General features: G+C 36.1%; 1 protein-coding gene across 1 annotated transcript in view; it reads right to left on the bottom strand.

Moving 5' to 3' along the window:
* The window catches only part of KIAA1377 (KIAA1377 ortholog), a 41,203-nt gene that overhangs the window by 4,555 nt on the left and 9,386 nt on the right, over positions 1-27,262 (bottom strand). The window contains 10 exon segments of the mRNA XM_009326352.1: positions 1-10; positions 12-72; positions 797-884; positions 1,178-1,302; positions 2,896-3,069; positions 5,298-7,109; positions 7,112-7,409; positions 18,276-18,474; positions 24,244-24,349; positions 26,414-26,559. The exon segment at positions 1-10 is cut by the window's left edge and continues 154 nt beyond it. Of these exon segments, the coding sequence (XP_009324627.1) occupies positions 1-10; positions 12-72; positions 797-884; positions 1,178-1,302; positions 2,896-3,069; positions 5,298-7,109; positions 7,112-7,409; positions 18,276-18,474; positions 24,244-24,349; positions 26,414-26,559 (3,019 nt within the window).

Consider the following 27,262-nt stretch of genomic DNA (forward strand, 5'->3'; position numbering starts at 1 on the left):
CTGGATTTCATTCTGCAGCTGGTGTACTTGCTAGTTTTTCTGCCATAAGAAACTGAACAGTACTTTCTGAAACTGAAGAGATTACAGGGGTAGCTTCAAATGAGAAGAGCGCATGACATTTAAATATACTGATTGCTTTCATGACTATAGGTCTGCGAAACGCGCAAAATTCACATTAAAAGGTGGCAAAGTCAAGAAGCATGATATGTCAGAAAATGACATAATTATTGCTAGTTTTTCTGCCATAAGAAACTGAACAGTACTTTCTGAAACTGAAGAGATTACAGGGGTAGCTTCAAATGAGAAGAGCGCATGACATTTAAATATACTGATTGCTTTCATGACTATAGGTCTGCGAAACGCGCAAAATTCACATTAAAAGGTGGCAAAGTCAAGAAGCATGATATGTCAGAAAATGACATAATTAAGATCACTAATGCATCTTACAATTGGCACCAGAGCAAGTTCTACCGACTTTGGAAATATATAGCAAGCAATACCTGTCCATATCATACAGTTATGTATGATACATACAGCTATCATACAGTTAAATACAAACAGGAATGGAATGAAACTTGACTATATGTTGTAATGCATTTATAAAACCATCAATATCGTGACATGTGATGCTATATCTTACATTTTTGTGGAAAAAAAAAATTAGGTCTACACAACAAACTACCCTTTCTTTCTTAAAATCACTGATGCCAAAAGACACAAGTGATGTTACACAGTGGATATATTAGGTCACTACTTTATGTATAACAAAGAATTGGACTGAGATGTGTTACTATACCTTCATCAGACTTATAGGTGTTATTCATATTTTGTACTGGATCAAATGGAGATTGAACAGAACTCAGCTGGACAGTACGTAACGAATTCTGTCAAAAATATTATAAGAATATTTTAAGTGTAATTTAAGGTAACTATACTACTTTCTGAACATTTTTATTATTTCATATTACTTAATGTTTTCAAGTGCAAAAATATTAGTGTATACTAATACAGTGATGTATTCTAGTTGGTTTTATTCTTTTCATTAGCAGTGACTGCAAGGTGACTACGCACATTGATTCAAAATTGTGTGACACTGAACAAATCTTTGATATTCCTGAAACTCTTTCCATTTTGAGGATAAATAAGCTTTTTATTTTTTATAGTATTTAGTATTTACCTGTGCATGATGAGTTGGCTTCCATCTTTTAGAAGCTACACTTTGTCTTCTGTGTTCTGAAAAAGCTCTATGTTTATTTTCGTGGTTGTCAAAAACCTGCTTTTGTTTTGTAACAGGAACAACACCTTAAATGACATGCATACAAAAATAAACCAAAAATGTGTAAAACCATGATAAAGACAGTAGTAGTAAAACTAGTAATGGTGAGTAAATGTCTCTGTCCAAATTTAGATATTTACCTTGTGTATATGTTTACATCTGATCTTGCTAAATGTATTTTCTTACAGTGAAAAGAGAGAACCAGGCACTTCTAAGGCACATTTAATTTCATGTTAGCATAGGACTATAGGATACAGATGTGGATTGTATGTGGACATTTATAAGCAGGTTAAGCGAAGCCCCACTTTGAATCCCAGATAATAACGATGGTCTGTACAAAGATACAAGGTAGCCTTACCAAGTAAGAGGGAGAATGAACAGACAGTGAACTATGGTATAACAAATACTGCATAATGTGCCAAAAAGTAATGTTTTAGAAAATAAGTTGCATTTAGAGAATAATCCTAAAGTTTAATTGTCCAACGCAGTAAATGCCTGTTGCCAAGATGCTTTATCTTATATCTTAGTGGATTCAACATTTGTTAAGATTACGTAACACCGTGCAGGAAACATGTAATAGTTCACACAGTTTATTTGATTCACAGAATCACAGAATGGTAGAGGTGGGAAGGGACCTCTCGAGGTCATCTGGTCCAACCCCGCTGCTACAGAAGGGCCACCTAGAGCTGGTTGCCCAGGACCATGTCCAGATGGCTTTTGAGTGTCTCCAAGGATGGGGACTCCACCACCTCACTGGGCAACCTGTGCCAGTGCTCGGTCACTCTCACAGAAAAAAAAAGTGTTTCCTGATGTTCAGAAGGAACCTCCTGTGTTTCAGTTTGTGCCCATTGCCTCTGGTCCTGTCGCTGGGCACCACTGAAAAGAGCCAGGCTCCGTCCTCTTTGCACCTTCCTTCCAGGTATTTATAGATGTTGATAAGGTCCCCCATGGCCTTCTCTTCTCCAGGCTGAACAGTCCCAGCTCTCCCAGCCCTTCCTCCTAGGAGAGATGCTCCAGTCCCTTCATAATCTTTGTGGCACTCCATTGGACTCTCTCCAGTCTGTCCATGTCTCTCTTGTACTGAGGAGCCCAGAACTGGACACAGGACTCCAGGTATGGCCTCACAGGTGTGATTTGAATGCAAAGTCATGGTTTAAAACCTTGGTTCTACAGCTTGGGATTTTGTAGTTAATCTTACTAAATTATATATCTGTATACTAATTTTAATGACAGTACTGCTGTATAGTATTTTCCCTTGGCTAGAGAGGCCTAACGTAGACACTGTACTTCAAATTTATCTCAGTTTTGTCTGGTGTAATAATACATTTTCAAAATTAAAGCATCAAGTTTCAAAATTAAAATTAAGTTCTTAATTACACTTTCGTGTACATACAAACTGGAGATGCAAATCAGCATTTTCATGTGCAAGTCAGGAATCTACATGTCCAAGGAGATACTATATTCTCATTTGTAAATGCAGTTACTTGATTTATACTTGGGAAGATAAATTACCTATTTATTTACATAATAAATATTTACATGTGCAGTTTAATGTACAGTTCATGATTAGACCAAGAGGTCTTTTAGTGATTTTAACAGAATTGTATTTCTTTAGTTGTTATTACAGTGATATTTAACAAAGCAGAATTCCAATTCATTGATCCTAGAGGCAGATTTGAAACTAGTCATCTGGATGCTGCCATCAATAGTAACATGGGACACATTAGCTTTAAAAGGTTGCCGTTTAGTTATATGTGAATTATTGTAATGTGACACATGGTGCTGAATAGCACCTAAAAAGAAAAGGAAATGTGATCATGTTATATTGAATACGGAGGAAAATTTAAAAAGAAGCAAAGAAGAAATGCCTTGTTGTATTAATAATCACATAATGTTTTCTGAAAAATAAAATCCAAAGTTGCTTTATTGATACGGATCAACAACTCAACTAGTTTGCAAGACATGCTAGATCTATGCCTACGAAAAGACTCCTTTGAGAAATGTAAGACAAAAATACAATAAGCAATAGTATCTTTAAGAGCATGAGATACTGAGAAGTCTACCCCTGTTCAACTATAAGCATGTGAATTAGTCCCGTATTTGTCACAGGCTAAATGTTAAACACATTTTTACAGCATTTTACTGACTGAACACCAAAGGACTTAAAATAATTATAATATCCAGCTACAGTATAATATGTGTCAGCCAGAAGATGTACCGCTTGAAGCCTGGAAGCCCAGTTAAAGGAAGACCCTCATGGACAACAATTTTATTTATTCATCTTGTTCTCACTTATTCTTTCTGTACATTTTGCCAACCATTGCAACAGATCACATTTTCTACGCTGTCCTCACAGACCTCACTGAACTCTCTAATAGTGCCACAGCAGATATTTTACTCAAGAACAATGCAGTATTCAGTCTTTCATAACAAGCACTTCAGGACAAAGACTATGGTGATCTATGTGCATTTGCAGGCAATAGAACAAATAATAGTAAGTCATTAAGCGTTATCTAGAGTATTTAAAATAAAGACTTTCAAAACACAAATTCTAAGCAGATACTGAGAGAGGGCCACCCACCCAAATTTTAAAAAGAGGTTACTCAGCTCTTCCTCTAAAGGAGCTGGAGCTATGTGACACTGGGGATGTAGCATTTAAAGTTGCAGTGAAGACAGTATTAGCAGTGCACACAACTTTGACCGAGTAAATTTCCCGATTCATTGATCTGATGTGCAAATAAGGACATCAAGAGGCAAGTATCTCTGCTGGAGGCAAGGCATGGTAATGCAAGACTTCATTTCCAATGTAAAATCAAATAGGTTAACTGAAGTCACACATATCTTAAGCTCATCTGTTTGACTTTGAACTGGAATGGACAAGCAGATAACATTTCTCATTTCCCACCCCTGCTTTAGGCCAAGAATATTCACCTACCTCTGCTTTTACACAACAAAACCGTTCTGAATCACTCCAAGGTTAAAACTATGTATTACTGTAGATAAAACTAGAAAATTAGTTTTTTTAAAGTTATGGGAATTACTTATTTTGCTAGAAAGTATCTTTGAGCTGCATGGCCAATCCTCGGGATGATCCCAGTACGTTAAGTGGTTTGGAGTGCTGCTTGTACCTGAAGCAGGATCTACAGCTTCAAGAGCTCTGCCTCCAGCTGCAGCCCTCAATAGGAAGCAAACCAGCACACAACATACAGATTACAAGCACAAGGATGCCATCAGTGCCCAAGGCACAGAATATAGCTAGGCTGCAGAGGAAAAACAAGGCAAATCAAAAAACATGAAACATATTTTGAAATGTAAATAACAGGAGATTAAAGTTTATTCTCCCAAAATTTCTTACGCATCTTTCCTCTGTTTTACCAATCAACCTCTGCATCATATTGTTCCCAAGGTTAATTTTTAATAAAATGCAGGGTTGGTCCTAAAATTTCTTAAAATTCTTTATAAATCAGGCATGTTCTGCAGCACAGCAAAATTTGTCTGGTAGAAGCTCTTTATTTTTAAATTTAATTTGATTTTTCTGAGCATTAATTGTATTACTGGGACTAAAACGTAATAATTTTAGGCATTTACAGTGTCAGCATTTAAAAACATGGTAGATCTACATTTCTTTCACTCAGGTGGCAGTGACTGTCGGACAACAAGCTGTGACTCCCAGTTACCTTGTAAAACTTGCTCATATAAACTTACTCACTTCCTCCTATATCATTATTTAGACCACCTGTCACATCTGCTCATTAGTCAGGAATATCATCTCAGGGAAAATACTTCCTTTTCATTTAATATTGCAGAGAGCTATTAAAAATGGGGATCGACGTTTGAGAGGCCTCTGGGCACTGCTAGAATAGAAATGACAGTGACAAATGGTGAAAACTTGTTAAAACTGGCTATATTGTATGAATGGATGAAAGGCTGGGTGTTTAACTGAAACCAAATTTGTGATGTAATTGAAAAAGACTTTCTTCTGAACATGCCCCCACCCCAAACCCAGAAACATGACTCTTACCAGTAGCAGCGTCTTCTGGAGCTCGGGCAGTATGCACTCCTTGCCAGGAGGTACTTGTTTTTCCAGCTGCTGGAATATGATGGAGATGTAATCCATTTTCTGCATTAGCAGGTCTTCTTTCAGTGCAGGTTACTGAATAATCTTGACAGGCGCTTGTCTGAACACTATTTACAGAACAAGTATTTTTTGCCCAAGGTTCATATTTGGCTGTGCTGCAGCCAGGTGTAGATATCGCAGTGGCCAAGTTCAAACAACAAGTAATATTCTCACTGTTTTCTGTACCGTTTCTATTTAAAACCTGATCTGCTAACAAAACGTGCCTTTCATTTAAATCATTCCCGCTGGTAGTGGTAGCTCGAAGACTTGAAGGCAGCAGTGGCTGACACCCAGGGCTGGCTGTGTTTTCGCCACTTCTGTTTCCTGGCAGAGGTGCGGATGGTGGGTGAGGTGCTAACAATTTCCCTGGAGCTTTTAGAGTTTTGCTGGCTTCAGCGGCTGACTGCGGTCGGATTATAGTGCCTATTCTCTTCTTGGGCATAAAACTTGGCTGGGCTCTTACAGATCTTGGTCTTCTAGTTATTTTTGCCTTATTTTTGAGTTGATTAACTTCATTAATTTTAGAATTATTACTACATACTGGGGGTTTACTTTCTTTGTCTTTTGATACCATCCAAGCTTTTTTAGCAGAAAAGGATCCAGTAAACATAAACATATTCAGAGATGTGCATTCTTTATTTGATTCTTCAGTATTAACATTTGGTTTTGATATATGAGAGTTTTCCTGATGATTTTTCATGAACTTGGGGTTTGAAGGTTGAGCAACAATACCTAAATTAGTCTTAGGAGCATTATTTGTAGTTTGAACATATTGCAGCTGTTCAGAAGATATTTCACTGGTGTTTTTTTCATAGCATTTTTCATTATTTTCTATTATTATCTGGTTAATTTGATCACACCATCTTATCTTTCTATTGTATTTTTCATTTTCTGCAATTTTCTTTTTTATTTTTGCCAGTTCTAAACTGTCTCTTATAGAAGACACAGGTCGAGTTCCAAAACTGATCCCGTGATTCATAACCACAGCGTTGAAATGACTGGGTTCATATTTAGATTCCTTTAAGATACTTGTGAATAATCGTGCTCTTTTTCTTTCAAGAATATTGCTTTTCAGGGTTTTGTGTTGTGCAGAAGTGCCAGAATTTAACTCCATATCAGACACCAGTGACATAGTTTCTACCATATTTCCCTTTTTTTCCTCTTTGTTACTCTGTTGCTTAACATCGCACAGAACTGAGGCGTTTGGTATGTCCTGGAATAAAGATGATCCTGGATTAATGTCATCAATACATTTAATATTTTCTTCTTTTGTTTCAATCATTTTTCCTGAGGTATTTTTTAAAAACTCCATACTGATGTTTTTGTGCTTTGGTAATGTATCAGCTGTACTGGGAATGCCAGTGGAACATCCCTGATTAGGAAATAAGATTACAGATGTTGCAATAGGTTGACTGGAGGTTTGCACAGATATAGTTCTTTTTTGTAGGGTCATTTTAAAACTCTGATCTTGCATCAGATCCTGAACTCTTTCTCCTGGAATAGAGTTAGGGCTGGCCCGGGCTTTGCTAGGATTGAAAACAGGATGACCAGTGGCTAACGTGCTAGCCGTTCCAGAAGATGGCTTGCTTCTTTCTTCTTCTATATTTTGCAGAAAACTAAATGCATTATTTAGAGATTGCTTACCAGAGGTAGAGAATTCTGCAGGTTTTTTTTCAGATCTGTGAGAAACAGATGATTCCTCTTTAGAATTGTTTACAAAGTCAGAACATTATGTTCAGCTAAAAGATCATGAATAGGTAAGTTGTTGTTTTGGGAATCTACATTTCTCAGACAATTATTTAGATGCATATTTTTAGAAGTACTTTGAGCTGCATAAAGCAAACCATTATTCCTAGTCTGTGATTTTTCTGGATTGTACAGGGCACAGTCACACTGTGTAGTCAAAGATGATTCACTTGGTGTTGTGTAATTTCTATTTTGTTCTCCAGCCTCAAGACTGTCAAGGCTTGACAAGCTTTCTGAATCATCTGTTTTCTTGACCTCTTGATGAAAATTCTGAAATACAGGCATAAAACTAGACTGTTACATTTATCAGAAATGTTTTTTTGCTGATGGTAATTTTTAATTAATGAGAGCTTAGGCTAAAATACAATCAATATTGACCCTGTTTTTTTTACAACTTGGGGTCGTAGCACCACGGATGTTTCCATCAAGTCAAAATTCACCTGTGTTCAACTGCAAAAGAAAATGATGTGGTTTGGGCATGAAATTCGGAGGAAAGAGCTGCACAGTTCAACAAATTTAATCCTATAGTTTTATATCAATTCTACACATCAAAAAAGGAACAAGATTTGTCTAAACAACACTACTGTTTCTGGATTGCCCTATGGCACAGGATGGTTTTTGTACTCTAACATGTAAGGGAGTTTACAAAATTCAAGAGAATCCATAAAAATGCAGATTTGATAGTGGATCTGCCCCAAACTGGAATTTTTCCATAATTTCCACTAATATGTTTATTTTCATACAAAGTGCCTTGAGTGACGAGGATTTAAACTTTGTCATGGCAAACACAGAAAACATCTCAGCTATCATAATCACAGTGATTAACAACCCCCCCCATGAAAGCCCCTCTTCTCATCTTTCAGAAAGAAGAAAGTATCATTTGATCTATGAGGACAGATCAGATCTAAGGGCATAGGAAGGCCTCATCCACTCCCCCAACTTCTTTGTCAAACACTGATGTAGTGATGAATAAGAGCAACAGGCACCATATAAATTGCCAGTGAGACGACTTTATGTATGTACTATGTAGGCATTTTCTTTACTAACACTTCTCCATTCAAACACTGAGATGCCTGACATGGTTTTAAATACATAGTTTTTTTTAAGTTCAAGGTTTGAAAATACACATAAACATCAAGGAAAACATGCACATCAACTATTTTCGCATTCCCATACACTCCCTCTCTCTCTGCCACTTCCACACAACTAAGCAGCTAAGTGATTTTATATCATATGTTGGAAAAAATCATGGTGAAAAACTAAAAGAAGCTGCATTAGACATGCAATTTATGCAATTAAGAATTTTTTTTTATTAGTGACTTTAAACGGAAAATGTTTCAAGTAGCAAAATCTGTTAACCTAGGTAAGTGATTATATATCCCCTGGCAAATGCAATAGAATTAATATTTTGAAAACTTACTAAAGAATGCATAAAATTAATTATTGAATAAGAACATATTTTTGTAGTAAAACTTTGTTTATTCTAATAAAATTGTTATACCATAATATTGCATAGTTTATAGCTGTATAAATATTTTAAATTGCAGCAAAAAAAGCTTAGTGAGTCCTGAAAGATTTTTTATGATTGAATTAAATCTTATCTTGCACTAAATGTTCAGAGGTTGGTGCAGTCTTCCATTATAGTTATGACCTGAGATAAAGAAACTAAATAGAAGAACAAAGAACCAAGAGTGGGGAAAGATCCCTTTAGGGAACATTTTCAGACTAAAGCTATACAAACTGGTGTCTTTCTAATAGAAAAGAATAAATAATGCTTTGTTAGTTATTTATTAACCTTTATGTTTGGCTAAATTATATTGTTAACCTCTGCTTGAACTTCACCAAACAAGGAAAAGGTATATGCTCAGAGTTTTCTGTACTAGGCCAAATTTAAGAAATAACTTTGAGATTTTCAGATGGGAAAAAAACAGTACAAAGAAATTATAGGTGCCAGGCTTACTTCTTGTCTAATCTGGAAACTGCACCTGTATAGCTACACATGTGTTTCTAAAATGACTAAGTTAAACAGAGGAAAAATTTTGTAAGGATTATTTTGAAAAACCTGTTCTGATAGAAGGTTATCTTAAACTGGTAAATCTGGAGGGTGCAAGAAAAGTTGCAACTTAAAAAAATTAAGGTAAAAAAAAATTCTACCCAGTTGTGCTCCAGAGGTTGAAAGTAGACTTGATCCTGCATTATACATAATTTTACTCTCCTTGTAAAACAAAACCTCATGGGAACACAAAACCTCAGTTGAGGCAACCTCCAGAAATAAGTTGGGAACTAAAGGATAAAGAAGGATTCCTCATTTAAACGCATACTCACTTTTACTTAGTTCATGCAAAATTAGTTAATTTACATTTGTTTTGTTGCATCATACAATTTCATCATTTCACACATTAAAGATGCTTATCATCCTCACTAAAATATTTAAATATTTTATTTCCCTTTCTAGCCTACTCTGTAGTAAAAGTGAATGTCACATTTTCTTGTAAAAATGCGTAACTAGAACTACTTATGCAGACCTCAAAAAGCGTTCAACAATTATTTTTCTTTTTTAGTGGTCAATAGCTACAGGGAACTAAACCTGGAAATCCCAATGATTTAACTTGATGTAATCTGTGAGAATATTACAGGATGATAAGGAAACAAAAATGTTCATAGAGTGTACTATCTTTTTATTTTCTGGATTTGCATATTGTTTCTGTTATATAAGTAAAATTTATTGTATTGCCTGTTGCTTGCATTATCTTATGTCCTAGTGCATGAAATCTAAACCCAGCCTGTCCACATACTTGGTACTCTGGAAAAGGAAATACTTATGAGGAGTTAAAGAGGTCACTTATATGTCTTCAGACTTAGAACAGCTGTGTCAAACAATTTCATTTCAGTAAAATACTAAAACAAAGAGAAAACATGAACCTAAGAAATCTTTCACGAAGCAAATGAAAGAACAACATTGAAACGAGTAAAATTTTAAGAGAACCTGACAAGTGAATTTTCTGCCAAAGGACTCTGTCAGAACGCTATCACACTAAAGAGCTGGTATATGTATATTTGACATTTTCTGCAAACGAAGTGCTGACTGCACACAATTCCAAGAGGTGAATGGGAACACTCTTCTGAAGATAAATGCTAGAAAAATGCTACCTACTCTGAAAACCCAGGCCCCTCACCTCTCACACTACTTGCTTTTTTTGATCATTTCGACTGGTTTATTTACAGGACTTCTTTGTGTGTTATATGTGTGTATATATAATGAGATACTTCACATTCATTGTGAAGTAAAAGATACCAATGTTTAGAATCATAGAATCATAGAATCGTTAAGGTTGGAAGAGACCTCCAAGATCATCGAGTCCAACCATCAACCCAACAACACCATGCCCACTAAACCATGTCCCTAAGCGCCTCATCTACCCGTTTTTTAAATACTTCCAGGGATGGTGACTTCCAGGGATGGTTTACACAGATACAAAGCTACTTCTCAAAGCCAGTGAGGTACCTAAACACCTTTACTGGTTTTGAGTTTACCAACTATGGAATGGGCAAGTCCATTAGAAAATTAATAATCTCTTTCCTATGCAAGTTTGGAAAACATAAAGTACATGGCACTACACAATACTGACTTCACAGGAGATTTGGGCAGACCCAAGAAAGCAAATGTCACTGAGGCAGGATTTTGATGCTTATGTTACACAAGAGATCCAGAATACTCTGCCAAACCCACCAAAGAAGCTATGGAGGTGTAGGATGACCAGAATAAAGCTTTCTACCAACACCCCTGTCTTTCCTAGGCTAACTCCTAGGTGCCTGATTTCCCCCCAAGCTATCTAGGATACAGAAACTAGCTATCTATGAACCTGACTATTTAAAAGGACCCGATTTGCTTGTTTTGAAAATTATTACAGGATGCTAGAAACACAGGTTCAAACTCCTTGGGATAAAAAGAACTCAAGTTTCCAATTTCTTAGGCACTCAAGTACTTCAGTAAGCTGTAATGAAGGATTTTTAAAAATATGTGATCTGAACACTGAGTGTCAGGGTTTCACTCTGACTTCCATTTTTAATGAAGTCCTGAGGTAAATGTACATAACTGTGTAGGAAACAGGTTTTCAGCTAAACATTTCTCTCTGTTGCTTTCTATTAATTAATTTAGCATCTCAGTACTCAGAGTGCTGGTTCTTGGGATCCTTACTCCAGGTGCCTAACTCTCTCACAAACTAACCTAGTCATTCAGCTCCAGAAATAGAATTCATAATGCTGGTTTTTAAATACTATTAAAATCATTAAATGATTAAATGTTGGGGCACTGAGCACCACAATGTATTAGTCCCTTTTTTGTTTCTAACCCATTAATAAATTTGCTTTGAACAGGCACCATCCACCCTGCACATTTAAGAGACGGGGTCATGCAAAAATAACATGGGTCTGCATAATTGAAAACCATCATGAGGCAAACAGACATGGAGAAAAATTAGGCATGCATATGCAATATTAATTCTAGAAGTTCTTAACTCAATTGCTTAACTAATAATAATTTTAATGTTATATATAAAATGCAATGACATAATTCAATGAGCAAATTAAGTTATTTACAATCCATGTTATATTCAATGTCATTTTGGTTATCCCAAAAAAGGATAAAGGAGATCAGCTAAAACTTATGCATTTTCACTTTTTTGGAATTTGCAGGTTGTAGGAGAAACGAAGTTTTAAAAAATATTTCGTAGATGCAGCTATTTCTAGACAATACTTTAGAGACAAAAATGAAGGGGAAATAATTCTCAGAGATTTTTTTCCATTTTAAAGCAAAGAAATAATCCTCCCTCTCACTGATGGTTAAGGTCTGAATGATGAGACGCAAAGTCCTGAAATTATTCTTTTCAGAAAAGCTTTCCAACAAAGTCTGATTTATGGGGAAAGAAGGAAAGAATAACTGATGGAGGAAACTATTTCTTCGTCTTCTAGAAAACTCAGAATCTGTCTTTCTGGTTTATTCTTCTTCAGATTTTGATGTAAAATACACAAATAAGGCAAAGCATTAGGGTTGACAGATTTGAATGAACTGGAGCTGTAGCATCAGAAAAAAATTATTAATACTATTTGACCAGTACACACCTCCTAAAAGACCCACAACTATACAGTGTGTGAATATAATTTTTAAAATTATCCATAGTTCAGCTGAGGAACTATCCTACCAGGTCTCTCTGACTTGCTAAAAGATTAGTATACATTTTTGCAGTCTAAAGAGCATTACATCTTTTAGCAACATAAACACATTGCAAAGATGGAACAGTTTTTAACATGTTTCCACTCTATCTTGTGCACTGCACAGCAGCAACCAAGACAGAAGGTGGATTTATATCAGGAAATCCTAAAGGTCAGATACAGAAATACTTTAAGAATCATAGAATATCCTGAGTTGGAAGGGACCAACGAAGATCATTGAGTCCAAATCCTGACTCCACACAGGGCAACCTAAAAGTTAAACCATATATCCAAGAGTGTTGTTGAATAATATATATTTATACCTCTCTAGAAATGTTTCTCTAATGAGACAGTTTCATGTAATTGCCAACAGTCACTGCATGCTTCATTAATATAATCACTTGTCTTGAAAAAAATATTTTGTGACTGTTACGTTACCTGTTTTACAAATTCCATTTTTTCGATCCGATATTTTTCAAGACATATATTCCTCTTAAGAGCTTTACAGACATGATTTATAAGAACATGTACAAGATTTCAGCATCTACCTTCCCCTAAACAGCCTACTGAATTTAAAGGCTGGTATTGATTTTTTTTTCTTGCCACTGTTTGAAACAGTGTGATTCTTTAAGTTGTTTGTCACAAGATCTTTCACTCTCCTGGGTCCCAGTTATTCTCTGCTTATTCCTGTCCTCAGAATTCTGGGCATCTGGTTTAATGCTTTATTTCCCAGTTGGTGAGCCATACTTCCTTATGGAGATATGCCAGTATCGGGCATAAATTGCACAGCAAAGCTCAAGCTACTAAATCCCATAGAAGTGCCGCTGGGGATTTATAAAAATTAATGCAGTACAAAATTGAAAAAAGTGACTAAGTTTCTGTGCACCCAGGCCACCATGAGCCTGCTAGGACAGAAGCAGAATACTGGAAGAAAAAAGTAGTTAAATTCTGTTTTGCTTTCCACTTCACAGAAAGAGGTTTATCTCTTTAAAAAGCAAAACACAGCTCTGCCATCTTCAAAGGGGTAGAATTATTCTGGACAGTGACACTTTAATCTTGATGAGAAAGCAATAGATTTCCCAACATCCCCTTGAGACATTAGTATATACTATCTCTGACAATGCCAACTTATCATAATATAATATAGCATCCTGACAGACCAGTACGCACAAACTTTTGTATCTTTCCACTCCTTTCCTGCAAGCAAACATTTTATTATTACCATAACTGCAGTAAACTAAAGATCAGATACTGCTATTTCTTCCCCTGTTCCTCTCCTTTAACTACATTTCTAAACAATTTATTCTGTTCTAGTAAAACAAATAACTTAAAAATAGCTATGAAGTATGATAGAAATAATTTAGTGCATAGCTATCTATGAGTGTTTCATAGATACACGTATATGTATATGGATATATGTGTATGAATGTAAAACCAAAAATGGAGTCATGTTAATAGGTATGGCCATTCTTATGAAAAAATGTATGCTTGTAAAGGAGGAGCAGATGTATATTAGATGACGGTTCTCAATTTCCCTGTTTCTGTGGTTTGTGAGCTATGCTGTATGCATAACAATCCTAACTTACCCACAAGCAAAGTCTTATTGACGTATTAATCTACCTCTGAAACAAACTATTTTGTACTGAAAATGCTGTTTCAGCTTCAATCCTACATTATCTCCTGTTCAAGTAGGGGTTTGAATTGAGGCAAGACACTCTTCAAATGACTGAACATCCAGATTGCCAGATATGAAGATTGTAATGCCATTTTATACAGCACAGGCTTGGAATAAACCACTATTTTACACAAAAAAACCCTACTCTTGAGGAATACACAATCAAAACAAGTTCAAGGATTTGGGTAAAATAATTTAGTCTGGCTATACATTTCAATCTGCCTTTATAGCAAATGTGAATTTTGGATTGGTGAAATAACGTGGAGGATAGTGGTATGTTGCAATATTGGTTGAAAGCCAATAAAAACTGACCCCCCCAATCTTGCCAAAAGGAAAATGAGAAGGGAAATCACTCAAGTTTGTCATATAATTTAAGCGATCAACATAAAAGCTGTTAATGTTCACCGTTATACATAAAAAATGGCCAACATTTCTAGATTTAAGGTGACTGTAGAAACCTATTTCAAGTCTTTGAATGGTCTCTTCAAAATCAGATCTGACTTCAGTTCCAATGCCATTTTATCCTAACCCTCCCCTTAAGAGTCTGTTTTCCCACTAACTAGCCCTGAGCATTCTACACGTTCTTGACACTCAGGAGAGACTGTACACGGGCACTCCTTTTTTCCATACTGGTCTTGTCTATGCCTCTGAAGAGTTAGACTGATACAATACACCTTGCAGAAAGAACCCTTGTTTAACTCATTCCAGTCATACTACAAATGCACTTGAAAATGAATTCAGTTTTTCCATCAGTTACCTGAAACATCTTCATTTCATAGACACAGTCCAACCTCAAAAGCATAGTAACACAAACAGCTAACAGTCATACAGGTCAACTCACTCATGAAAGTAAGGCTATGTCCATATCTATGTATTTGCAGCATCTCCTGCTTTCATTCAGTGGAACATCACTTAGAAAATATTATTCATTATTTCTCAGTGACTTAATTCTATATGTAACATATATAAACTCACACACAGTATAATAGGATACAAAATTGTATTGTATTTGAGATAATATAATAACTCTCTGACCTCATGGCTTGGGTTGCAATTTCTGAGAAATGCTACCTGGGTTCCAGTCCCTGTTTCAATAAATATTGAAGCATTTTTTTTTCCAAGGGGAACAGTATCCATAGAAAGACTGATACTGAGTACTTCAATGGCTGCACAATATGCTTGGAAAAAAAGGAGAACCAAGGTAAAATTCCTGCTTCAAATAAATCGGAAAGGGATTTAAATTTGGATTTCACAGATACCACTTGAATAACCTAATTAAGGTCATATAAATGAGGGAAGAGGAAACTACAGTCTCCATGTTGTAATCTATATCTGTTTTGTCTGTGAATTAGCTCTTGCTTCCAAGTATTTTGTTTAAAAAGTGAAACAATAAAATGTTACATCAATCAAACAGTTTAATTCAAGCATAATGTATTTTTCTGGAATAGCATAAAAATATCGCACTGACCAAAACAATTTTGTATGGCCACCAAATTAAAGAAGTCGTGAAAAGAAAAAAAGATGTATGAATAATACTATTCTGTGTCACAGTTGAACCATTTTAATGAAGTTTTCTAAATTATTCAGTTCAAGGCAGGTGCCAGAATGGAAAATTTCAACATGAGCAGTTAACATTTGGAAAAATGATAAACACTTGAGAGTGATGTCCTTTGGTGAAAAGCTGCATGCAGCTTTAGCTAAAGACCGTGCTACCAGCTCCACCTTAAAGATTTTATTTATGCCTGCAACAAAACCAGGAAAGGACTGTGCAACAAAACCTTTGATTGCGAATGAAGTTAACAATATGAATTTCTTCAAAATGGAACATACTTATGGACACATAACAAATAATAATTTGATGCACTGGCTCAGATGTAACTGTTGCACAAAATAAAATCTACTGCTCTCAATACTTTACACAAAATAATTTTGGAGAATGGTAGAAAGGTCACTAAAAACCTTGGCTTACTGCTGAAACTATACAAATTTTTAGGGATGGAAAGCAGGGAACACACCGTATCTACCGGTAAGGACCTACATAGAACTTTATTACCCCGTAGCAAAGAAAAGAATTTTAGGAATCTTTATAATCCTGCTGGGCCTGTAAAAACAGAGACAAAGAGAGGTCAAGGGATCTCAATGGATGGTTAGACTGCAAAGCATGTGCACAGTGAAATAGTTTGACATTAGTTTCAGAAAGGCAAGCACTGTTGAAATGACTTTGGACAACAGACAGTAACAAGAATACTGAAGCCTATTCATGTCAGTTAGAGTATTATAAATAATTATAAATTATAAATTTTATTAGTAAGAGTATTATAAATACTACTTCACATCACAGGAAATCACAATGCACATACACAGCAGCACAATCCAAGTATTAATCTTCCAAAACTCAGGCATTAGAACAATGACAATAGCTTTCTCGACTATTTTTCTAATCAGAGTCCAAAGCATGTAATTTCAAGAAAGAAAGTCCAAATGTTTGAAGTATAAATATTTATAATTTGAAACTATTTATCAGAGGGAAGAAGCTGAGCAACCCCTAGTGGTAGCAGAAAAATACATTCTGGAAAAAAAAGCAAAATTTTTTACAGGACCAAAACATTTTCAAAAATACATTAATTTGTAAACACAAATTCCTGTATTATATGCAGTGTCCAAAGCTGACGACAACATTTAAAAAAAAAAAAAAGTAAAAAATCATGCATGACTCAGCAGTTTTTCCCTAGAATTCAATTAGAACGTGATAATTGTGTTTGATAAAATACACTAGAACATAGATGTCTTACAATATATTAAGAAGAATCTTTTTATACATTTTTCTCAAAAAGATTGCATTATTTTCCTAATTCTAAGATGTCCTAATGCAGCTACTGCGAAATTCAGCATCATCATTTAAGGAGGGATTTGCAAACATTATACCAATGAAACGCACAACATGGTATTAAAAAAAACCCCCAAACTTAGACCTTTTTGTATTTTGTTTGAAAGTGGTTATCTAGAATTTGGTTTTATCAGCTGTCTTCTATAAATTGCCATTTGCTCTTCCTTCTTTTATGCTTGGAAATAAGACTGAACACTAATCAACAACCTTGCCAGTACAAACTGTACTTTCTATCTCCTCAACCTTTTTGAAATTTACTCCAGTTGAGTGAGATTTTCTGTGTTAGTCATCAGCTGCTCAAGATTCTCATGAATACCCATCAGAACAAAGGAGGTACTAAGACAGAGGTGAATGTGCCTGAAAACATCGATATCAAAGAACTCAAAATATATCTGAACTGTATACAGTCTTTCAAAAGTTATCCATACAGATGTATTAAAAGGAAAAGCCCTTGCTCTGCTGCCACCAATGATCCCATGCCTCTAGCCATCACCAATATAAAGGGATGGTGCTTCATAGTGTCAAGGTCATTTTAGACACCACGAGTCCAGATACCAGTAGATATCATAAAATAAAAGAATGAATCCAGAATTATGTCCTCTTGTTTCCGTAAGATGTAATATTGAAGACAATGTTTCCAAAATCAAAGACAACACTGACAGACCTAAAATCACACTTAAAAATAGTTATAAGAAATCACTTTGGAGCTCAGTTCTTCCTGATTTTCACTGTGTTTCTAAGATGACTTTTGAAACTGATTTTGGGTCCAAAAATTAGTTTAGACAAAGTTAATGGGCTTGTTTCTGGAACACCTGCATCTATTCCAAAGATAACAAAAAAGGATCTCAAGAGACTTGAAGTCAATCCCCAAGAAATCACCACACATTCAGAAAAAAAACCAAGAAACAAAAAAATCCCAACATTTGACCTATCATAATTATACTGCTATAGCATTTTGTGCTGAGCTGTAGCAATCAGCAAAGCAGAAACTTAACTGCCAATTGCAAGCCACCAATTTAAGTTTGGAGCTAGCAAGTTTGTGATACACTAATGGCTAGCAACTTCAGAGCCAAGAAGTCCGAGACACAAATCTTACGTTCACAGAAAGAAAGACAACACAACAGATATCTTTGAAGAATTTGTGAAACTACTCTTACAAACATTTTTAAAGACTTCTGATTTCTTACTGAAAAATATGTATAATTTTACTATAAATAATCTATTGGTAAGGCATAATGCAGTCTGCCCTCAGTTGTCTACTTGGTAAAGTGTGCTTAACAGACCTCTCATTTTTATCACATTCAAGAAACTTTCTATTACATTTAAGAAGCATCATTTAATGAATCACATGAAAATATCATACCTCCAAGTGGCTGAGATGCTGTTTTTCAAGGAGTTGTTGCATTTCTTTCAGATTTTTCTGGAAGAGAAGTTGCTTACTATCCACATTTGTTCTACTGCTCTCTTGTATTGTTTTATCCCAGCCAACGATTGCTGAAATCTGCTTCTGATGGAAAGAACCATTTCTAGATGCTGATGAGGATGAAGTGTCATCTGTGATTCTTGATGCAAGCAAATAACTTATTACTTTGGCTTATTACTATGCATCAACTGTACACTTTTAAACATATTCCTTTCCAACAGTATACATCATCAATAAATGCCTGGCAAGTGAAGGACAGCTATACTATATGTAACTACAGGTGGTACTGTTAGTACTATCTAAAACTGTCCAACACTTTCCATTTTAAACCTTCTCTTCTGTTATTTATAAATAGTCAGACTTTTGTGATTGGGTTGTTGGGTGACTGCCTCAGGCTGAATTATTCTGGAAAATGTCAGCCAACAGCTTGGTCATTTACAGAAATAGAACACGGAGGGTGTTTTTAAAAAAAAAACCAACAAGCAAAATGGCCTTTATTTGTCCATAAGGTTGGCTTCTATAGAGGATAACTATATACTGATGCTGTGAGATATTCCCTTACTTCAAATAGCAGGAAGGCTTTGTAGTATCTAGAGAGCCCAATTCTACTGATGATGTGTAATGGCAGTAATGTGGTACATTAAAGAATTTGTATTTGCTACCTGAGAAAAAAGTCTTCGGAGTAGCTATTGTAGCTGGGTACTGTGGTCACAGTGAGCCCAAATTAAGACAGAGGAAACCACAGGTTTCTACAGGATGAGAATTAGCAAGAACCATGGGGCTGGTTGACACCCAGGAATCAAAGAAGCCAAGAAGCATGTGAAGCCAAATGACAAGGAAAATGTGCAATCAGAGACCAGGAAGGCAGGGAGTGCGTAACAAGATATGTTCAAGAATAAAAAGCAGATAGAACTGGAACAAGGCCGGGTAAGATCACTAGGAATAGGAACCAAGCTTCGGAAAACAAGAAGCAAGAACTAGGTAGATATCAAGGATGACAAAAACAAGAAACAAGTAGCTTTAACCAATAAGAAAGGTAGGCATTAAACAAAACCCAAAATAACCCACACCCCAAAACCCACCAGCTCATAGGTCAATCAAGCTTTAGTCTTCTGGAAATATAACTATTACCCGGTTGCCAGCTATGCTTCACTGCCTAGGTAGAACAGTTTAGCGAAGGACACTGATCCTGTCTTTTGGTTCCAGGGTCCTAAATGCCCTTAGTCTGGCATATTCAGAGTGGCACTTACAGAAATCTCTCACCAGATCCATGCTTTAAGTTCTCAGATCTGTTCAGTAAAGCCATAACCCTTACAATTGATTAGAAAGCCAAGCTGATGTCTCACTATTTTACGATCAAGTATTTGTTGTACTCCACAATGATTACAAATGGTGGTAGAAGGAGAATAGACCTTGGAAACAGATTATCAGTATAAACCTTCAGTGAAGTTATTTGTAAAACATGTATACCTTTACTAAAAAGGGGAGATCCAGCTTTTATTTTACCAGGTTGATCAGGTCCAATATTTGAAATGATACTTTGTCTCAGCAATCCTTGGATTTTGAGTAACAAACCAAACTTTATTGTCCATTCAATATGCAGATACTTTCCAACATTCCCAGGATGCATTTCTGATATATAGTTCCTTAGTGGCATCAACACAATCCCTTAAATATTACTAAATTGGGCGAAGGTGTTTAGCAAAATTTGTGGCAAAAGTGAACTTTTAGTCTATATGCAACTAAATATGAAAATCATACTTCCACATATTTCCCTGTTTTTTAAAAAAATTAGAATCTGGCCTGACAAGATGATCCACCACCCACATTTTACCCTTCCTCATTTTCAGTGAAGGTGATGGTGAAGATGATGGTTCCTTTCAGATATGGGCAATATGCAGTGTAGGAACTTATAAGAAGATATGACTACTTCATGCCACACAAAGCTATCTTCCTTAGCAGCTGGCACCCCCATTGAGCAAATTTGAACAGTGTAGTCACGCAATACATACACAGACCTCATCCTCCTCTGCTGCTTAATAATGCAGAGATGCATTATTAAGAAATATGTATTGCTCCTAGCTGGAGATGGCTACCATATGTCTAATATATGTACAGAAACTCAATAACCCCTTTCCTTAATTTCTCTCCATTTGTTCAGTTTAAGTTTCCACAGTTCCTTGTTCTGAGCCTTCATCTGTTTCATCCTCTTTCTGTATCTGAAATTATACTTCCTGTTAAAATCAATCCCTTTTCTTTTTAGTACATCTGTGTCAAATGGGTAAATAGTCTAATGAGACCTTTTCTGTATTTATTATAACACTTACAATTTTAGGACAATGGAAAACTTTCATTCCATCAAGATTATTGTTATTTTTCAGAAGATTTTATACAATACTCCAAAAAGTTTGGCTTAACTGCACTGACCTAAGCAGAGACATATATTTGGCAGAGTCTAAAAAAGAATTTATTATTTCTGATGAGATGGCTGATAGCAAAAAGGGAGAACAACTTCTCATATTTATTTATAGAATTCAGAAAACTGCATTCTGTATTCTTTTGAATGGGAATCATTCCTCCCTATCCAAAAGCTTTTTGTACCTATCCACTTTTAAAGACTTTGTTACTGTGGAACAGACCGATATACACCTGGCCCCCAAAAAATCTGTTGGTTTTTTTTTTTTTTTTGGGGGGGGGGGAAGTTTCTTGATATCCATTTGGATGTTTAGACCATTTATATTCATAAAAGTTTCTACATTCCAACTTTTTTCAGAGATCATTTTTGATTTGTCATAATCAAGTTTCTATCCCAAGACTGTACCTAATCAAATATAACTTTTTAAACACAAACAGGGAAATATATCTTGTACACAAAGAGCAGCACACCATTTACACCCCTCATGTGTGCACATCCCAATCCTTGTTGGCTAATGAGTTGACCAAAATCTTTGCTTCAGCATTTAATAACTAAACCTTACTAGAAGCAGAGTAGCTCTGCTGCAAGCACAGACTACAATCTTTCAATCATTAGGTGTTCCAGGATTTTTTGCTTTTCTCCAAGAGGAGGTAATATGTCTCCATTGCTTAATTTAATTTTACAACTTTTTAAACATAGACATTGAGAATTCTAGAATCTTATAAAATTCACCTATATCCAGTTGGGTCTGCAGCCATACTTACCTTGAATACTTAATACAGTATTCATTTCTTCCTTTAAAAGGGGACTGTCAATGAATTCTATACATTATATTTCTGAGGAAGGGAAAATTCTAAAGATGATACAAGATTTTTGGTTTGAGTGTTTATAGAAGTGTAAGAAGAGACAGAAATACAGAAAGGGATCTACTACCTCATCTGAGTTAGTTATTAGCTGTCCCAAAATTTCCAATTAAAGGGATTATAAAACATTTTTAAAGCTTTACAGCTCAGAACTGGTGAGTTTTGAAGAACCTTCACCTTTGAGAACTTTCTCAAAATGCTTTTCTGTATCAAAGCTTACTTTGCTGTACTGATTTGCAAGAAATTTATTTGCCCTCTAAGAGAATTTTGCACAATTTTTGGAACTAAGGCTGAAAACACATAAATGCCACTTTTATGACCCACACAAACTATGGCTCTGAGACCAAAACTAAAGGGAACAAGCCTGCACTATCATCTTCTGCAGCAAACCAGAAGAATCCATGCTGCATAGCACGTGTTCAGTTTGAATCTCAATGCTTAGTAAGGGATTGTGTGAGATGCAGACAAAAATGCATAGAATATTTTCCGTCACAAGGAAGGAAGACGAATTGTTAGCATTAGAATAAGCAAACTTTATTTCATATTAATTTGTATACTTTGCCCCTATACAGAAGCCTGTACTACAATTAATGGCTTTAAACTAAAGGGGGGTAGATTTAGGCTAGATATAAGGAAGAAATTTTTTGTGCTGAGGGTGGTGAAACACTGGCAGAGGTTGCCCAGAGAGGTGGTGGATGCCCCATCCCTGGAAACCTTCCAGGTCAGGCTGGATGGAGCTCTGAGCAACCTGATCTAGTTGAAGATGTCCCTGCCCACGGCAGGGGGGTTGGACTAGATGACCTTTAGAGGTCCCTTCCAACCCAAACTATTCTATGATTCTATGATTCTAATAACTTAATTCTTTTTCCCTTATTACCACACGGCCAATTTTCTCTACATCCTCCCTCACCCACCCCATACGGCTCCTACTCAGGCCTCCTAGTTACCAGCTGGGGAAGAGGCAGGTTCCAAGATATTCTGTGGCAGGTTCCAAGACATTTGTATGCTGTCTTATCTGTACTAACTGGCTTGTGACCTGCCAATAGGTCAATGTGGACTCAACTTTTAAACCTTTTTCATGCTGGGGTCACTTGTTTGAATAACTTCTTCCTTGCCCAATTGCGAATTTCAGACTTGTAGAAATATAATTATCTAGATTCTTAGTTCTCTCTCAAACTTGGTTACTAGGGGAACACAAACTGTAAAAGAATATGAACGTATAAATGTAATTCTCTTAGGAAATCAGGTTATAAAAATGAAAATAGGGAAAAGAACACACTATCATTATTATAGGATAGTGAATTTTTAAAATTATCCAGATATAATATGGAATGACAGCAATGTTATACTGTAAGAAATGGTAAGTGGTTTGAAGAGGTCCCGAGAGAAAAATGTGAGCCCCTAGGGCACAAGGAGCAGTTTGAAGAAAGATGAAAAATAAAGAAATGATAAAGGCAGGGGGGAGAGGCACTGAGCTGCTGTCCTTAATTGAGCCTATGAGTGAAACGAGACAAACGATCAGGAACCCTGAGACAGGGTTTAGAAACATCTACATTTTTTTGCCATAATTTCAACTTATATTTAGCAGGTAGATTTTTTGTTTTTTTGTTTTTATGGCTGCAATCCTCCTTTATTATGTCAATCCAGTGTAGTAGCTGCAGAGCTATATGTGTGTTGACTGGCAGACAGCATGAGTATTTAGCTCTAAGAGATATGAAATGTTTTCTTAATTGCCCAGTTTATCGCCTGCAAACATGTATTAATCAGCAGTAGATATGTAATCAAACTGAATATTAACATCACAATGAAGAACACACTGAAGCTCAAAAGTAGGGAGACCCCTTTTAGACAAAACTTATCTCTATTCTGAACATCTGCACAATTTACAGCATGCAGAAAATAATTACAAGAATAGTAATAACAAAAGCAGCAACAACAAAAATAAAACCCTGAACTGAAACATTAAAGAAATGAGAGATTAGGAAGGGGATAATCAGGAAGGAGTATCAAATACAGCATATAGATAAACTATGCATGACGAAACATTCGCGATAAGTCAAGGTATCTTAGAAAAAGTGCTTGGGTAGAGTGAAAAGTACGCAATTCAAATTGTATGTAATATCAAATGAAAATGCAGGTGAAATTGTTATCAGGATGCTCAAGATACATATAGAGGATGAGAAATTTAAAGGAATGACAGCTGGAAAGAAGATAAGATCATGGGATGAATATATAGACTAAACTATCCTTGAATGTCAAAAGGAAAAAATCTGGATGAGAATAAGAAATCATCTAGACAGAATACTTTATTATTCATAGAACAGCAGATGGTTTGATAACCATGGCAATCTGAGTCAGGCTATAACTGAATGGGGACTGGATTAGCACCAACTACTCCCAGAATTCTGCTGAAGGGAAAAGGTTTGTGTCATCTCCTCTGCTATTTTACCAAATGGACACAACCAACTCAAGGATGTTTCATAACATTTCGTTGGAACAGTTCACAGAAATGCTTTCTTTGCCACGAGAGAAATGGCCTACAATTTCTTAAAGAGTAATTGTCTGCTCTTTATTGAATACACTAAGCAATTTACTTCCTTTGATCATCAGAGTAAACAGAAATGCTTACCTGAAGTTGGTTTTGTTTCTGCTGGGCAAGCACAGTCCTGGTTTTAAAACTGATCCTTTAATTTGTTCAAGAGCTTCTTCTAACTGAAAAGCTGCTTTTGTCTGGACTAGGAAGATTAGAGTAAAAAACACAATGGAAAAAAATATTTTAAAAATTGGAATATTTTACCATATATGGTTTGGTTAAGTTTCTGAAGTTTGGAAGCCTAAATCCAGACTGTTACAATAAACTGAGTGGTTTAGCATGATTAGACATGCTGGAGCATCTCTAGTTCCTCTGAAACAAAACCCCAGTCTATTTAAGTCTTTACAGTAACACGTATTCAACAGTTTTGCTATTTGTTTTTAGACTGCACTGCTGAAAAAATAGGAGGTTAGAAAAATCCAGCAGTAACTTTGTATTTATATCATGATTATTCTGCTCATGCACTAAGACAAAGTTATGGCTTGCAGATATTTTATAGAGGCCAAATTGTAACTTAATAATTGAATCAGTGGAGAAAGGAAGAGCCCAGACAGGCACAAGGTATTGCCTCTTTCAAGTAAGTAAAAGTAGGGTAGAAACTGGCAGAGGCAGAATTGCTATAAAGGAAAACCCAAGAAAAAAAATTGTGATTCATTATACTGCTACACAGTCTGGGCTGTCAGTAGAGCCATGAAGAAGCCCTAAAACAGTACTGTTCTATTTTGTTATTTTAATCTGACATTTGATCTTGAAGTCAGAGACATTACCTCACAGTTGGCACAACTGCAATTGGGAGAGTAAATCTGTTAAAGAATACCTAAGTAATATACCATATCTTAAGAGTTTCAACACTGGAAAGTTGACTGGAAATCAGACTTGGCTGATGCTGTTAAAAGCTCCTGCCAATCTGCACTGATTCCAAGAAAGCAGGAACGGAGTTGAAGTGATCATTACTTCTCAGCAGCTAGAGAACAGCTTAAAAAGCTGACTAATTCAGCAAAAATTATGTAATATATTAATATATGCTAGGACTGCTTTTACTTAATGACAAACAAAATGAACAGTCTTGAATATTTCATATTCAAGGATTCAAATAGCGGATCATGTTATCCTAGTAACTTTCAGTGGCCTTGTAACACCTCACCCCCAGCTGTGAAAGCACAGTATTGTAAGCAATAAGCACACAGCAGTGAAAAAAGTGGGGAAAACCCAGGAAGCCACAATATCCCAAGGAGGTGATGTACTTACTGTGACTGGAATATAATGAAATATCTCACAATACAATTTTTAGAAAAAAAAATGTTGTTTTTTTTAATTCCCTCTACCCAATTTTGTCATATATATCAGATCTGAACTTCTTGTCAGTTAAGTTTTGCTTATATGAATTCAATTGATTTGAGTGAAGTTAATTGTTCTGTTTGTGATGCCCATGCCACCATGTAGCTGGACACAAGGGAGCAATGACTGTGCAGAAATGGGGGACAGGATGGAGCGAAGGCCCCATAGCTCTCGCCTGTTCGGACACTGTCATCCTTGATAAGACCACCTTTGCCACACCTCTCGCAGTTCCGAGGCCTAAACTTATGTCAAGGGCCTAAAGACCCAGGCTCTGAAACATATTTGAACCCACTGAGAGAGAAAACCTAAGGCGGGGAAGTAAAAGGAGAACCTCGCCCACATAAAGTTAAAAGTAAAACCAACTTGTGATACTGAGCACTTAGTTTAGTGATATAGCAGTTATGGCTCCTCGTTATTAAAATAAGAGGGAAGGGGAGAAGATGACGTATTTGAGTAAAAGATAAGACCCAACCAAGGGCTCATCTACCGAGACCATGTGGCAACAAAAGCATAAAGGACACAGACTGGAGGAGGCTCTTCGGAGCTCCCTCTCAGCTGGACTGAGATCCCTGAGCTGTCTGTGACCACCAGCTTGATCCTTATCGACAGGTCGTATTACCCTCCCTGTGTATGTAATTGTGTCATGTTATGTGTTACTATTTCGTGAACGTGTATGCTTGCTTACGGATTCTGGCTCTCAATAAACTGTCACCATATAGTACCCGCCTGACTGTGGAGTCTCAGTAGTGGTCGTTTCCCCCCCCTTCTTTTGGTACTATACGGCGCATGACACTGTTTGCCTCAATTATATTCTACTAATAGAAAAACACTTATATTGTGAATAATGGTTAAATTTTAATTTGCAAACCTATTTGCTTGGGTTGAGAAAAAGGCAGATGAGCACGCTGGAACTTATCAGTTGCTTCCTGAAGTTTCATTTTCCTCTGCTGCAGAACTCGTTCTCTAAACCTTTGTTCTTTTTCTTCTTCTTGCTTCCGTCTTTCTTCAAAGGCTCTGTATTTAAGAAGCAAAAGTAGATGATCCCTATGTTTTCTAATTACATTTACCAAAGTATGTTACTTACTTATCCATTTGCAATTTTAGTACAAAAGCTTGCTTGTCCATAAATGAAATGCTATAAAGTTCAGCACAGCTGGATTTTTATGGTTTGTCTGAACGTAAATGGGACAGTGGGTGATGAAGAAGAGACACACCATAATCTTTTTATTTTTTAGCCTCAAGTAGAGATTTGATTCTTTGTTATACATGAATTAACATGCAGACTCAACCAGTTCTTGTCACCAATGTGACTTTCACCACAGTCTTTACATTACCACGTAAATGTATCACAGTGGGCAGATCAATAGGAAGGTGAACTTAAAACGCTCTCTGTGTGTGCCTTTCACGAGCTATCGGGGAAATAGTAACAGTTTAAAAGTTGTTATTCAGGAATAACACACAGGAACTACAGCTTTTACCTATAAATATGTAAGAGTTAGCATCAACTTCTAGTTGTTGAGAAGCTTCCTGAAAGACAATCAGATTAGTAGCACAAAATGGGATAAAAGTGTAATGTGAAACTATGACTGACAGAATCAGTTGTTAATATCAAATATGTTAAACGTGTCCTTCTACTGGCTGGAAAGCAAAGCAGGCTCTAATTGAAAACAACCATCATCACAAAGCTTTCCTTCAGTAGGCACAAGCTTGATGAAGC

The sequence above is a fragment of the Pygoscelis adeliae genome, unplaced genomic scaffold (genome assembly GCF_000699105.1).
Source record: "Pygoscelis adeliae isolate BGI_AS28 unplaced genomic scaffold, ASM69910v1 Scaffold686, whole genome shotgun sequence".
Lineage (NCBI taxonomy): Eukaryota > Metazoa > Chordata > Aves > Sphenisciformes > Spheniscidae > Pygoscelis > Pygoscelis adeliae.